Raw genomic sequence first — 14091 nt, 5'->3', positions numbered from 1 at the left:
TAAAAATATGGAGCATTTCAACTATAGCATAGAGTGGCACTGCCAATTAAAAAAATCAGCAGTATTTTATCAAGCCCTACACTAAGATGTAGGGCAAGTATAAAAATTGGCTTAATTTTTCTTACCTGTAAACAAGGGTGTCATCATAAGTACCATTGTACTGGATTTGAAACATACGTATTCCCGGGATATTTCTTTGAAAATTAAATTTAAGTAGTGCAGTAGATGATGTTGCTTCTGCCACCACAATTTTATCTTGACTCATTTTAGTATCACCGTTACTACTGCTTGCGTTAGAACCTGACTTAGTAGACGTGGAGATGTCTGAAGAACCAGGATCAGGCTCGTGGATATGGTTCGTACTGTTTAGTAAGTGAGGGAGCTTAATGATATGAAGATCCACCGTTTGTGTTGCCTCCCCAGCAGGATTGGAAGCAATGCAGGTAAAAGCACCTGTATCCTTCACAGTCGTTATAAGAATATCAAGTGTTCCATTCTCATACACCAGAGATCTTGTTGCATTTGAAATAAGCTTCCCTTCAGGAGAAATCCAGTGAATTGCAGGTTCGGGGTCTCCCCTGGCTTTGCACCTCAGGGTTGCCCTTTGACCCTCCAGGACTCTCATCTCGTGGGTATGCCGAGTAATGAGAGGAGGCTCACACAAAAACTCTTCCTCAGGAATGGACCAAAAATAGCGGCCAGTTAAAAGTGCTGGAGAAGCACAGGTCTCCAGGTCATCTTCTCTGGATAGACGTCTCAACCACAGCAGTTCACAATTGCAATGCAAAGGGTTTCCACCAAAACTTAATGCAAAAGTAGATGGGCTTATGATTCCTGAGGTTGCTAGGACCTGAGCTCTCTGAAAGAGAGGGTCAGGTGGTAGCTTCTGCAGTTTATTTGATGTTACATCTAGCCGAGTCATCTTGTGCAAGTGGGAGAAAGTCCCCTTAGGAATGTTATCAATCATATTGTGGTCCAAACTGAGGGTGTGCAAGCTAACCATCTTCTCAACAGCATCCCATGGAATTGTTTCTAAATTATTATACGACAGATCCAGCTCTTCGAGGGCAAAGACATCATCAAATGCTGTAGAAGAAATTAAAGTCAGCTGATTGTTGTTCAGTATCAAGTGATGGAGATTGGAAAGCCCACTGAACATGTCGTTTGTAATTTTAGTCAATCTGTTGCTATTCAAATGCAATGCCCTCAGATTCCGTAAGTCAGCAAAAGCATGAGGCGTAATAAAACTTATTGTATTCCTGGACAGAGTCAGGTCCACTAAGCTGGTCATATTGGCAAAATCTTTCCTTTTAATATTTGTAACAAAATTGTCTGCTAAACGCAGTTCCACAGTTCTTCTGTCAATGTTTGGTGGCACAAATAAAAGCCCTTTCTTGGCACAAAGGGTTGCAAGATTAGGAGACAAAATCTGACAGACACAACGCTTCGGACAGATCTGAGCTTTCACTGCTATGCCAATGAAAAACAGATAAAAAAGAAATTTTTCCATTGTAGATCAGATTTAAGAGCCTGTAAGAGAAGACAGAATACAGTTTTAGCATCCAATCATCTGAATAGAGTTCATATTCCTAATTAATCTTTTTAATGCAAATTAAAATGTATTCATTTGCTTATTTAATCAAGTAAAAATACTAACTCTGTATTGTCAGTATATAGACACTAGGATAAAAATATACCACTCATGACCTCATGAGTTTTAAAATCAAATGGTGAAAATAAAAAAGTCAACAGATTATTATAATTCTATAAATTAAGTGCTGTTTTTGAAATATGCCCAGGGTACTCCATAGGTTCACAAAAAAGAGATATCCATCGCAGACTGGAGGGCAGGAGATCAGGAAAACTTCTACTAACCTCCTAAAAGACATCTTGTAAATTCAAAAGCTTAGACATATTTAGCAATGTGCAAGTATTTCAATTTATATGTCTGAGCAGAAATAATAAGAGAATATTTGTTAAACTTGTGGCAAGATATTGAAAGTAATTAATTTTTAATTAAATTTTATTCATCTTTACAAACTATCTTGAAAATAGTACAATCTTCACATCCTAACTGCAAATATAGGATCTAGTTCTCAAAAATTAAAAGGCTGCAGATTTACCATAAATGCTCTGAGCTCCTTAAATATTAGAAGGTTTATATATATGAAACATGTATAATATCATATATGAAACAAGTCGCCAGTCCAGGTTCGATGCATGACACTGGATGCTTGGGGCTGGTGCACTGGGATGACCCAGAGGGATGGTATGGGGAGGGAGGAGGGAGGAAGGTTCAGGATGGGGAACACATGTATACCTGTGGTGGATTCATTTTGATATATGGCAAAACCAATACAATATTGTAAAGTTAAAAAATAAAATAAAAAAAATAAAAATAAAAATAAAAAAAGGTTTATGTGATATAATGTGAATTTTTGATGATAATTTATAGAAAGCAGTGATCAAAATACTTGACAATGAGTCCAAGAAGATGTCATATTCCATTTTTCTTTTCTGAAAAATCTCAGTGCACTTATATTTATCCAAATTTAATTTTTAAAAACTTGACAATTTCATTTCCAACTTGATCTTAAGTATTTGCTCTTGAAAAAAACATAAAAATAAAAATACTAACACATATGTGATTAAAATTCTCAAAAAGTATAAGCGGTTTTAAATATGAAAAGGGAAAACAGCTTCAGAAAATCACCCAATTGTTTAATTAATGAAAATATGAAATATGGAATTATTCTAGAAATGATGCACCTAGTTTTATAAACCAAATCCATTCTTATAGCTTTGATTTATTTTATGCCCATTTTATGTCATATTAAATATGGTTGCAATGAATAAGACTGTCCTTCTCCACAAGTGAAATAGTCTTACTCTTCTGTTTATGACAGAGTAAGTAGTACTTTGTCTTTCCACAATAAACAAACAAACAAAAAAAAGAAACTGTACCAAAATATATAAAACTACAGTTTTCAGACATTGGAAGAAAGGAAGCAGAGAACTGTGATCCTTGAAAAAAGGGGAAAAAAAATGAACCTTATCACTGAGCCCTAGAGACACTTTCCAAACCACAGCACAAGGAGGGAAATCAAGGCAAAGCATGAACAGTCTTCATCAATTGAACAGGACTGAGCTTGCAGTGCAGAGATCTCAGGTGGCCTGACTTTATGGGGCAAAGTACCAGAAATGAGAGGGTGATCAAACAAAGAACTCCAATAATCTCTGTAAGTAGAGACAGGGCAATACATATTAACCATATTGAAACACTATGGGGAAAAAAGCGAACAAAAATTCAGTGACCTGTGGAAAAATATTTTAAAAAGTGAAGCATACATATAATCGGAGTATCAGACGAAAGCTGTAAGGTAGAAATATATTTGGAGAAATACAGGCAATTGTTCCCAAACATGTGATTATAAAACAACCCCCAAACCCAAGCTTAAAACAAGAAAAACCTACCAAGACATATCACAATCAAACTGCAGATAACCAAAGAGAAAGGAAAAATAATTTTAAAAACTGTCACAGAAATAGGACACATTATAAATAAGAACAAGATAGAAATAATGTCTTACTCCTCATTGACTTCTCTTTGGAAACAAAGCAAGATGGAAGACAAAGAGAAATCTCTTTAAAGAGCTGCCAGAAAGAAAGGCCTGCCAGACTGGGTGGTGATTTATATATTCATAAATAATGAAGCAAAACAAAAACATTTCGAGAGAAACAAACTGAAAATGTCATTATTAGAAGAACTGCAGTCTAAGAAAATATAAAGGACATTCTCTTCAGGCTGAAGGAAAATTATATCAGATGAAATCTTGAATCCTTATAAGATGTATGAAAAGCAACCGAAATGGTTTATCTGTGGGTAGGTATAAAATATTTCATTATGTTTTACTATGCTTATAAATAGTAATCTGGTGTGGATATAAGTTACAAAAAACATTCACACTAATAATTATGCTGGATAAGCTACAAATTATATATTTAAAAAAAAATCATAATGCTGAGGATACAAAAATAAACTTAACAGCACTGTATTCCAGATAGTGATAGTCCTTGATGAAAGGAAGAGATCCAGAGATGTCCCTTTTCTTTCCCCATCCACAGAAAAGTAATGGGAGAATCCATCAGCCATAAATTGAGGTGAGGTTAAACCAGTTTAACTTTTAACAAACTTAAAAAAAAAACAAAAAACACTTGATTGTGTTAGGGCAGTATTAGGTTTACAACAAAATTGAGAAAGGTTCAGAGGTTTTCCATATACTAACTGCTCCCACACACGGAGAGCCTCCCATATAATCAACAACCCTTACCGAAGTGGTACATGCGTTACAACAGATCAATCTACTTTGGCACACCACAGTCACCTAAAGGTCATAGTTTACATTAGGGTTCATTTTTGGCGCTCTATGTTCTATGGGTTTGGATAAATATATAATGACATATACCCATCATTTTGGAATCACACAGAATATTTTCATTGCCCTAAAAATCTTCTCAGCTCTGTCTATTCATCTCTCCCTACCCAATCCCTGGCAATCACTGATCTTTATACTGTCTCCATAGTACTGCCTCTTCAAAAATGTAATATTGCTGGAATCATACAACATGCAGCTTTTTCAGACTGACTTCTTTCATTTAAGGATTTTAAGATTTCTCCATGTCTCTTCAACGCTTCACAGCTCATTTCCTTTTGGCGCTGAATAATATTCCACTGTCTGGGATGCACCACGGTTTATCAGCTCACTTACTGAAGAACATCTTGGTTGCTCCCAAGTTTTGGCAATTATGAATAAAGTTGCAATATACATCCATGTACAGGCTTTTGTGTGGACATATATTTGTTACTCCTTTGGGTGAATACCAAGGAATGCAACTGCTGAACTGCATGGTCAGAACATACTTTATTTTATTAAAAAAAAAAAATCCAAGTGGCTGAACCATAATTCCCAGCAGTGATGCATGAGAATTCCTATTGTATTTCTTCTTTTTCATCACTTGGTGTCAAGTTACAGATTTTGGTCATTCTAACAGGTGTATGGTGGCATCTCATTGTTTTACTTTGCATTTCCCTAGAGACATACGATGTGGGCTATCTCTTCATATTTTATTTGTAATGGACCATAGCCTTGTCTAACTCAATGAAACTATGAGCCATGCGATGTAGGGCCATCCAAGATGACAGGTCACAGCGGAGAGTTCTGGCAAAATGTGGTCCACTGGAGAAGGGAATGGAAAACCTCTTCAGTGTTCTCGCCTTGAGAACCCCATGAAAAGTATGAAAAGGCAAAAAGATAAGACACTGGAAGATGAACTCCCCAGGTCAGTAGATGCCCAATATTCTACTGGAGATGAGTGGAGAAATAACTCCAAAAAGAATGAAGACAGAGCCAAAACAAAAACAACACTCAATTGTGGATGTGACTGGTGATGGAAGTAAGGTCCAATGCTGTAAAAAGCAATATTGCATGGGAACCTGGAACGTTAGGTCCACGAATCAAGGCAAATTGGAAGTGGTCAAACAGGAGATGGCAAGAGTGAATGTCGACATTTTATGAATCAGCAAACTAAACTGGACTGGAATGGGTGAATTTAACTCAGACCATCGTATCTACTACTGTGGGCAAGAATCCCTTAGAAGAAATGGAGTAGCCATCATAGTCAACAAAAGAGTCTGAAATGCAATACTTGGATGCAATCTCAAAAATGACAGAATGATCTCTGTTCGTTTCCAAGGCAAACTATTCAATATCACAGTAATCCAAGTCTATGCCCCAACCAGTAATGCTGAAGAAGCTGAAGCTGAACAGTTCTATGAAGACCTACAAGATCTTCTAGAACTAATACCCAAAAGAGATGTGTTTTTCATTAAAGGGACTGGAATGCAAAAGTAGAACGTCAAGAAACACCTGGAGTAACAGGCAAATTTGGCCTTAGAGTACAGAATGAAGCAGGGCAAAGGCTAATAGAGTTTTGCCAAGAGAATGCACTGGTCATAGCAAACACCCTCTTCCAACAACACAAGAGAAGACTCTATACATGGACATCACCAGATGGTCAACACCGAAATCAGATTGATTATATTCTTTGCAGCCAAAGATGGAGAAGCTCTATACAGTCAGCAAAAACAAGACTGGGAGCTGACTGTGGCTAAGATCATGAACTCCTTATTGCCAAATTTAGACTTAAATTGAAGAAAGTAGGGTAAACCACTGAGAGGGTAACAGGCAGGAAGGCCAGGGTTCTCCAAATGGAGGAAATAGCCTGCAAGTGTCAGACATTTTTATCTCTCTTAAGCGGCAAGAGGAAACAAACTAGCAATATTTTTTCCTTCTCTATACAAATTTAAAGGGAGGTTTCTCTTAAAATATTGTGTTGCCATAATGACACCCGGCTTCGCCTGAAGTTAGCTATTCTCGAGTCTAGAGATAACCAATGCCTTTTTCTTATGGAAATGTTTGTCTTAAGCTATGCTAATGTACTATGCCTTTACCCCAAACTCTGTCTCCAAGTCGGTTCCGCCTCTTGGCCCAGAACCTACTTGACAAACCAGTATGGATATTGTTCCCCTAATCTATGTAAATGAAACTATTTGTATGGTGGTCTGCCCTTCTTCAAGATTCAAGTTAATCATTTTATGGCCCAGGATAAACCATTTATCCCAAAATGCATCTTATGGGTGAGGGGCCTGGTGCCATTCTGAATTTTAAGACATTCCTTTCTTTCATTAACAGACTGCTAGTGACTATATAACATCCAGCTAAAGACTAGCAGGGGGGTACTCTTTCTGCCCCCTTCTGATGCCTATGTCAGAAGCTTTCTCTATCTCCTTTATACTTCAATAAAATTTTATTACACAAAAGCTCTGAGCGATCAAGCCTCGTCTCTGGCCCCGGATTGAATTCTTCTCCTCCGGGGGCCAAGAATCCTGGGGTATTCGCGTGATTCAACAACAACCTTTCACCACTAGACCATTCAGGTATGACCTAAATTAAATCCCTTGCGATTATAAAGTGGAAGTGAGAAATAGATTTAAAGGACTAGATCTGATAGAGTGCCTGCAGAACTATGGATGGAGGTTCGTGACATTATACAGGAGACAGGGATCAAGAATATCCCCAAGAAACAGAAATGCAAGAAAGCAAATGGCTGTATGAGGAGGCCATACAAATAGCTGTGAAAAGAAGAGCAGCGAAAAGCAAAGGAGAAAAGGAAAGATATACCCATTTGAATACAGAGTTCCAAAGAATAGTAAGGAGAGATAAGAAAGCCTTCCTCAGCAATCATTGCAAAGAAATAGAGGAAAACAATAGAATGGGAAAGACTAGAGATCTCTTCAAGAAAATTAGGAACATTTCATGCAAAGATGGGCTTGATAAAGGACAGAAATGGTATGGACCTAACAGAGGCAGAAGATATTAAGAAGAGGTGGCAAGAATACACAGATTTGTATAAAAAGAATTCTTCATGACCCAGATAATCACGATGGTGTGATCATTCACGTAGAGCCAGACATCCTGGAATGTGAAGTCAGGGCCTTAGGAAGCATTACTACAGACAAAGCTAGTGGAGGTGATGGAATTTGAGTTGAGCTATTTCAAATCCTAAAAGATGATGCTGTGAAAGTGCTACACTCAATATGCCAGCAAATTTGGAAAACTCAGCAGTGGCCACAGGACTGGAAAAGATCAATTTTCATTCCAATCCCAAAGAAAGGCAATGCCAAAGAATGCTCAGACTACTGCACAATAGCACTCATCTCACACGCTAATAAAGTAATGCTCAAAATTCTCCAAGCCAGGCTTCAGCAATATGTGAACCATGAACTTCCAGATGTTCAAGCTGGTTTTAGAAAAGGCAGAGGAACCAGAGATCAAATTGCCAACATCCGCTGGATCATCAAAAAAAATAGAGTTTCAGAAAAACATCTATTTCTGCTTTATTGACTATGCCAAAGCCTTTGACTGTGTGGATCACAATAAACTGTGGAAAATTCTGAAAGAGATGGGAATAAGACCACCTGACCTGCCTCTTGAGATACCTATATGCAGGTCAGGAAGCAACAGTTAGAACTGGACATGGAACAATAGACTGGTTCCAAATAGGAAAAGGAGTACGTCAAGCTTGTATATTGTCACCCTGGTTATTTAACTTATATGCAGAGTACATCATGAGAAATGCTGGACTGGAAGAAGCACAAGCTGGAATCAAGATTGCCGGGAGAAATATCAATAACCTCAGATATGCAGATGACACCACCCTTACGGCAGAAAGTGAAGAGGAGCTAAAGAGCCTCTTGATAAAGTGAAAGAGGAGAGTGAAAAAGTTGACTTAAAGGTCAACATTCAGAAAACTAAGATCATGGCTTCTGGTCCCATCACTTCATGGCAAATAGATGGGGAAATAGTGGAAACAGTGGCATACTTTATTTTTTTGGCGGGGTTCCAAAATCACTGCAGATGGTGACTGCCACTTTGAAATTAAAAGAGGCTTATTCCTTAGAAGAAAAGTTATGAGCAAACTAGACAGCATATTAAAAAGCAGAGATATTACTTTGTCAACAATGATCTGACTAGTCAAGGCTATGGTTTTTCCAGTAGTCATGTATGGATGTGAGAGTTGGACTACAAAGAAAGCTGAGTGCTGAAGAATTGATGCTGTTGAACTGTGAGGTTGGAGAACTCTTTAGAGTCCCATTGACTGCAATGAGATCCAACCAGTCCATTCTAAAGGAGATAAGTCCTTAGTGTTCATTGGAAGGACTGATGTTGAAGCTGAAACTCCAAACTTTGGCCACCTGATGCAAAGAACTGACTCATTTGAAAAGACCCTGGTTTTGGGAAAGATTGAATGTGGGAGAAGGGTACAACAGAGGATGAGATGGTTGGAGGGCATCACCGACTCAATGGACATGAGTTTGGGTGAACTCCAGGAGCTGATGATGGACAGGGAGGTCTGGAGTGCTGCGGTCCATGGGGTCGCAGAGAGTCAGACATGACTGAGGGACTGAACTGAAGTGATACCTTTTCTTTGGTGAGGTATCTCTTAAAGTCTGGCCTGTTTTTAATCATTTTTTTATTATTGAGTTTTAAGAGTTTCTTTGTACATTTTTGATAGCAGTCCTTAACAGATTTGTCTTTTGCAAATACCTTATATGTGAAAAGGCACCACCATATACAAGGTCATCTAGGTTTCCTCGCGTGTTATCTTCTAGGAGTTTTATACTAGCGTATCACATGCTCTGCAATTTAGCTCAGTCTGCGGTTTGTTACTGTGTTACTGTCGTTCAGTTCACCATGGCTTCTAATGTTCTGAGAGCACGGTTGGGAATTTCCTATTCAGTAAGACATGAATCTTAGCACTAGCATGGTTTTGGAGACCTGCCTCTTTTGCACAGATGAGCTTTCTGATTTCCAAACTTTTGGAGAGCTCATCCTGCTTTATGGCTGCTTCCAGCTTTTTTGGTGACCAAGGAGATCTTGATCTTTATTCTCACCCCTAGACTTATCTGCTTTGGGCTGTAAGTGAGCTGTTCTTCAAGCCTGTGGTTGAAAGTCAGAAATATCTGTATGGGAGGAGAGGGATTGATCTTTCCTTTCTCTTTTGTTCCTTTTTCTCTCCTTTCTCTCCCTTCTCTCTCTCTCTCTCGGTTTTTAGATCTAAAACCAGAGTGATTTTTAGTTTCTGTTCTTCGGCTTCTTATTAATCCTTCCATACCTGAAAGTCTTTGTCGCCTGGAGGATTCATTTCAATCTTCCTTTCCTTCCCTAATTCTTCCTCAATATTTTCCTTATCTGAAAATATAATCTACTGAGGGAAATTGTCTCATAAAGACAGAGGGCAAAATGCTGGTTACTAGGGGCTGAGGCGTGGAGGAATTGGGGAGATGTTGTTTAAGGGGTATAGACCTGCAGCTAGTAGATAAATAATTCCCAAATATCTAATGCACAATATAGTGATTGCAGACAACAACACTGTATTATAAACGACAAAGTCACTAAGAGACTAGAACTTAATTATTCCCACTGAAAAAAAGAAGTGAGAAGCACATGCATGATAGGGGTGTTAGCTAACACTACATTGGCAATCATATTGTTGTATATAAATGTATCAAGTCAACACATTTTACACCTTAAACTTACACAGTGGTATATGACAGTTATATCTCATTTAAAAAATATTTTGAAGTCCTAGCCTCAAGTACTTGTGAATGAATATAAGTGAACCCATATGGTTCAAACCCTTGTTGTTCAAGGGTCAACTGTATATGTGCATTTAGAATAGGCAAAACTAATATATAGTAATAGAAATCAATTCTATTGATTGTCGTTGTCTAGTTGGAGGACAGTAGATTGACTGGGAAAGAGTACAAGAAAATCGGGGGCAGGGTCATGGAAATATTCTATATCTTATTTGTGACATTCATAAGAATTCATTGGCCATACATTTAAAATGGGTGCATTTTCTTTATGTCACGTTTTCCTCACCACAGTTGGTTAAACCTAAAAGAGGAAATACGAGTTTTCTATTATGTTTCCAAACATTTAAAGGAAGAAGAATTTATAAAATGACAAATCATTGGCAGTTAATCAAAATTTAGTCGTATTTTAGAAATACACATTTCCTTAGGTCTGTCGTATATCTTCAAAGATGTGATTATATTTCAACTAAAATTGTGCACCTTATTTCACAATCTGATTTACTTCATCAGGCAACATATTTACTGCCTGATACAATATCATCTCACTGCTGATACAATGAATGGCAAAGTAACAATATATTTAGAATAAAATGTGCACCACTTTCTTAATTCTGTGTTTATTTTTTGTTGAAGTGAGACCTGTAATGACAGAAGCATATGAATTGTGATCAATTAGCTTTTCCATGTATCTTAGGACAGGGCGAAAATTTCTAACTTTATAAAAAGATAGGAGATAGGGATCACATAAAGAAACAGAGCTTTCATTTCCTACAAATTCAAATTAAAAGATACTTGCTCCTTGGAAGAAAAGCCATGACAAACCTAGACAGCATATTAAAAAGCAGAGACATTACTTTGCCGACAAAGATCCATATAAGTCAAAGCTATGGTTTTTCCAGTAGTCATGTATGGATGTGAGGTTTGGACCATAAAGTCGGCTGAGCACTGAAGAATTGATGCTTTTGAACAGTGGTGTTGGAGTAGACTCCAGAAGAGTCCCTTGGACTGCAAGGAGATAAAACCAGTTGATACAGGAAATCAACCCTGAATATTCATTGGAAGGACTGAAGCTGAAGTTCCAATACTTTGGCTACCTGATGCGAACAGCTGACTCACTGGAAGATATTCTGATGCTGAGAAAGACTGAAGGCAGGAGGAGAAGGGGACGACAGAGGATGAGATGGCTGGATGGCAGCACTGACTCAATGGACATGAGTTTGAGCAAGCTCTGGGAGATGGTGAAGGACAGGGAAGCCTGGCAGGCTGCGGTCCATGGGGTTGTAAAGAGTCAGACATGATTGAACCACTGAACAACAACAAGTTCAAAAACTAATCCTTGACATTTTTTAGATTAATATATTAGCACTTGAAGAAATAAATGTGACTAGAAGAGCAGAGTAGTTGCTATGCTTTGTTTTCATAACTTAAACATTTATAAAGGCCATTAAACACAGTATCCTCATTCTTTTTATTTACATATACTTCTTTTTTAGATTATTTTCCATTATAGGTTATTACAAGATACAGAGTATAGACATGATCCTCATTCTTATCTAGTTAATTGGAACTTCTAAAACAATTTGTTGCCTTTTCTAAATAGTTAAATGCAACCAACAAAGATCCCTTTAATAATATTTATTATTATTAATAATAACATTATTATTATTAACATTAATAATAATAACCCTTTAATAATATTATTTGGGTAGGGCTGTAACTCAGTAAATAGTCATACAATATAGCTCTTTAGATAAAATTTACATGTCTCTATATTATATGTTCTTTGAAGCTAGTTCCTCTGGGACACAAAAGTGACACATTTACAAAGAAGTGTCTATCACCTACAAACTGGAAAATGATTTTCCAGTACTGCACCCTTCTTCCAGCCCATGGCTACTACCTAACATATGCTCAAGAGAATCAGTATTTATTTGGCAACTAGAACAGGATATAAAAGAGAATTTAGATCTTACAACCAACTGAGAATATAATCTATTCTCTGCAGAAACCAATATGGCACCAATTTATATGTTGAGTTAAAGGAAAGCTCCCCGGCTCCTCAGGAGCTGCCTTGCTATCATTCAGCAGAGCTCTACCAATTTAATTAGTGTCCCTTTGCTCAGGTTAATGCCTGCGAACAGGTGCTGATGCCTACTGACACTGATGCCTGCTGACACTGATGAGTTGTTTTAGGATGTGTCAGAATGGTTCCTTTATGGCAAAGGACATTTCACAATACAGTTTAGATAATGAATTTGATAGTTGTTTCAAATAGTTTAGGTTTCACCCTAATTTTTATTCTATTAATAGAAGGACTACCAATGATAACGTTTATAGCAAAACATGTACTCAGGATATTGCAATTAAACCTGTTAAATTCAGGCCTCAAAATAAGACATATATAGCCTAGAACAATCATCCTTTGATCTTTGATTATAAAGTGGCTAGTAAAATTCCTAAGCACATTGAACATAATAAATTTTGAAGATTCGCTCATACATTCATTCATTCATTTTTTTTTATTCAGTTTCTGTGGATACTATCAAAAATTGCCAATGCCAGCTATATTTCAAGTCGTCACGGGGGGTACTGGGAAAAGTTTTCAATTACTAATAATCATGCCTCGGATAAACATCATTGGCTATGATACTGCCACTGCGCAAAGCTCATTCATTCATTTTTAAAATTTAATTTCAGCAAGACTTATTTAGCTTCTGCACCGTGTACAAGGTGTTTTGCTAGAATCTATCAAGCTTAGGAGGCTGGGATCTGATTAGACAAACACATTCACAATTAGTATAATAAAAGGCATGGTGAAAAATTCTAACTCATCATACATTTTGATACTTACATTTACACAATTCTAAAGGGTCTGTCAGTTAATACAGCATCTTGTGGTTTTTCTTCTCAACACATACATGCATACAGGTATGCATTTTTAACGCAACATGGCATATATGTATATAAACATATAATTTACACTAAAGAACAAGAGACCGGTTACTTAGGCAAACTAAATTTTTTAAAAATAGCTACCATTGATAGGGCACAGGTAACATTAAGGAAGTAATGGTCTTTTATTTATAGGTGAGGAAACAAGATTGAGATGCTAAGTGATAATTAAGCTGGTTTACTAAGTAGAATATTTGCCATGCTTTATCTAATTAGTAGATGTGCAAATATTTCATCACTTCTCTGCTTTTAAAAATTAAGGTGAATGCTACACAGATGATGTTTTATTTCTCTTATGAAATGTTTTTAATATTAATTTTGTTAGCTTATATTAGAAAGCTAAAATATACTTGCTATGCAATGTACTTATACAAAATCTCATTTAATCCTTGCACAGCTCCATATAAAGTACTATCTTTCTTCCCGTTTTATATGATGAAATCAAATTTAAGAAATTTAAGTAATCTCCTCAAGAGATTTCTTGAGATTCTTACAGAAAGAGAGAGATTTCTTACAGAATGTAAACAAAAAGGTAGCTTTAAGATGGAGATATATTTACTTCCAAAACCCATACTGTTTCTAGGATAAGATGAGGTTACATATATATTACTTTTATTGTGTTTTCCTGATTATGTAGCATTTGGATATAAAGAGATTGATCCAACATTGATTCCTTACGTTCATCAAGTGACTTACTCCTTTTTTCCTGGTCTCTCTTCTTAATCAAGTTGCATCTGACAGACTACTATGGTGCTGACAGATGACTATGGTGGAGACTTAAGAGCATACTGAATGACAACCCAGATGACACATTTAACCAGTCATTCATTTTTCTTTGGTGTGTCAAGAAATAACTGAAGTTACCCAAATACTTAAATACATAAGATTCCTTTAAGAATATAAATTCCATCTCAGAAAGG

The 14091-nt window shown here is 36.8% G+C and overlaps 1 protein-coding gene and 1 non-coding gene across 4 annotated transcripts in view; both read right to left on the bottom strand.

Moving 5' to 3' along the window:
- The window catches only part of LRFN5 (leucine rich repeat and fibronectin type III domain containing 5), a 319943-nt gene that overhangs the window by 15821 nt on the left and 290031 nt on the right, over positions 1–14091 (bottom strand). For all 3 annotated transcript variants that reach the window (XM_061394994.1, XM_061394995.1, XM_061394996.1), the window contains exon 3: positions 126–1530. In XM_061394994.1, coding sequence (XP_061250978.1) covers positions 126–1510 — 1385 coding nt within the window. In that variant the 5' untranslated portion in view covers positions 1511–1530. The remainder of the gene's footprint in view (positions 1–125; positions 1531–14091) is intronic.
- Positions 12747–12886, bottom strand: LOC133234841 (U4 spliceosomal RNA). Its single transcript, XR_009732336.1, has one exon. It is a non-coding gene; the product is annotated as a U4 spliceosomal RNA (small nuclear RNA).

Source organism: Bos javanicus, chromosome 21 (assembly GCF_032452875.1).
Source record: "Bos javanicus breed banteng chromosome 21, ARS-OSU_banteng_1.0, whole genome shotgun sequence".
In the NCBI taxonomy this organism is placed as follows: Eukaryota; Metazoa; Chordata; class Mammalia; order Artiodactyla; family Bovidae; genus Bos; species Bos javanicus.
This window is presented reverse-complemented; position numbering and strand designations above follow the sequence as displayed.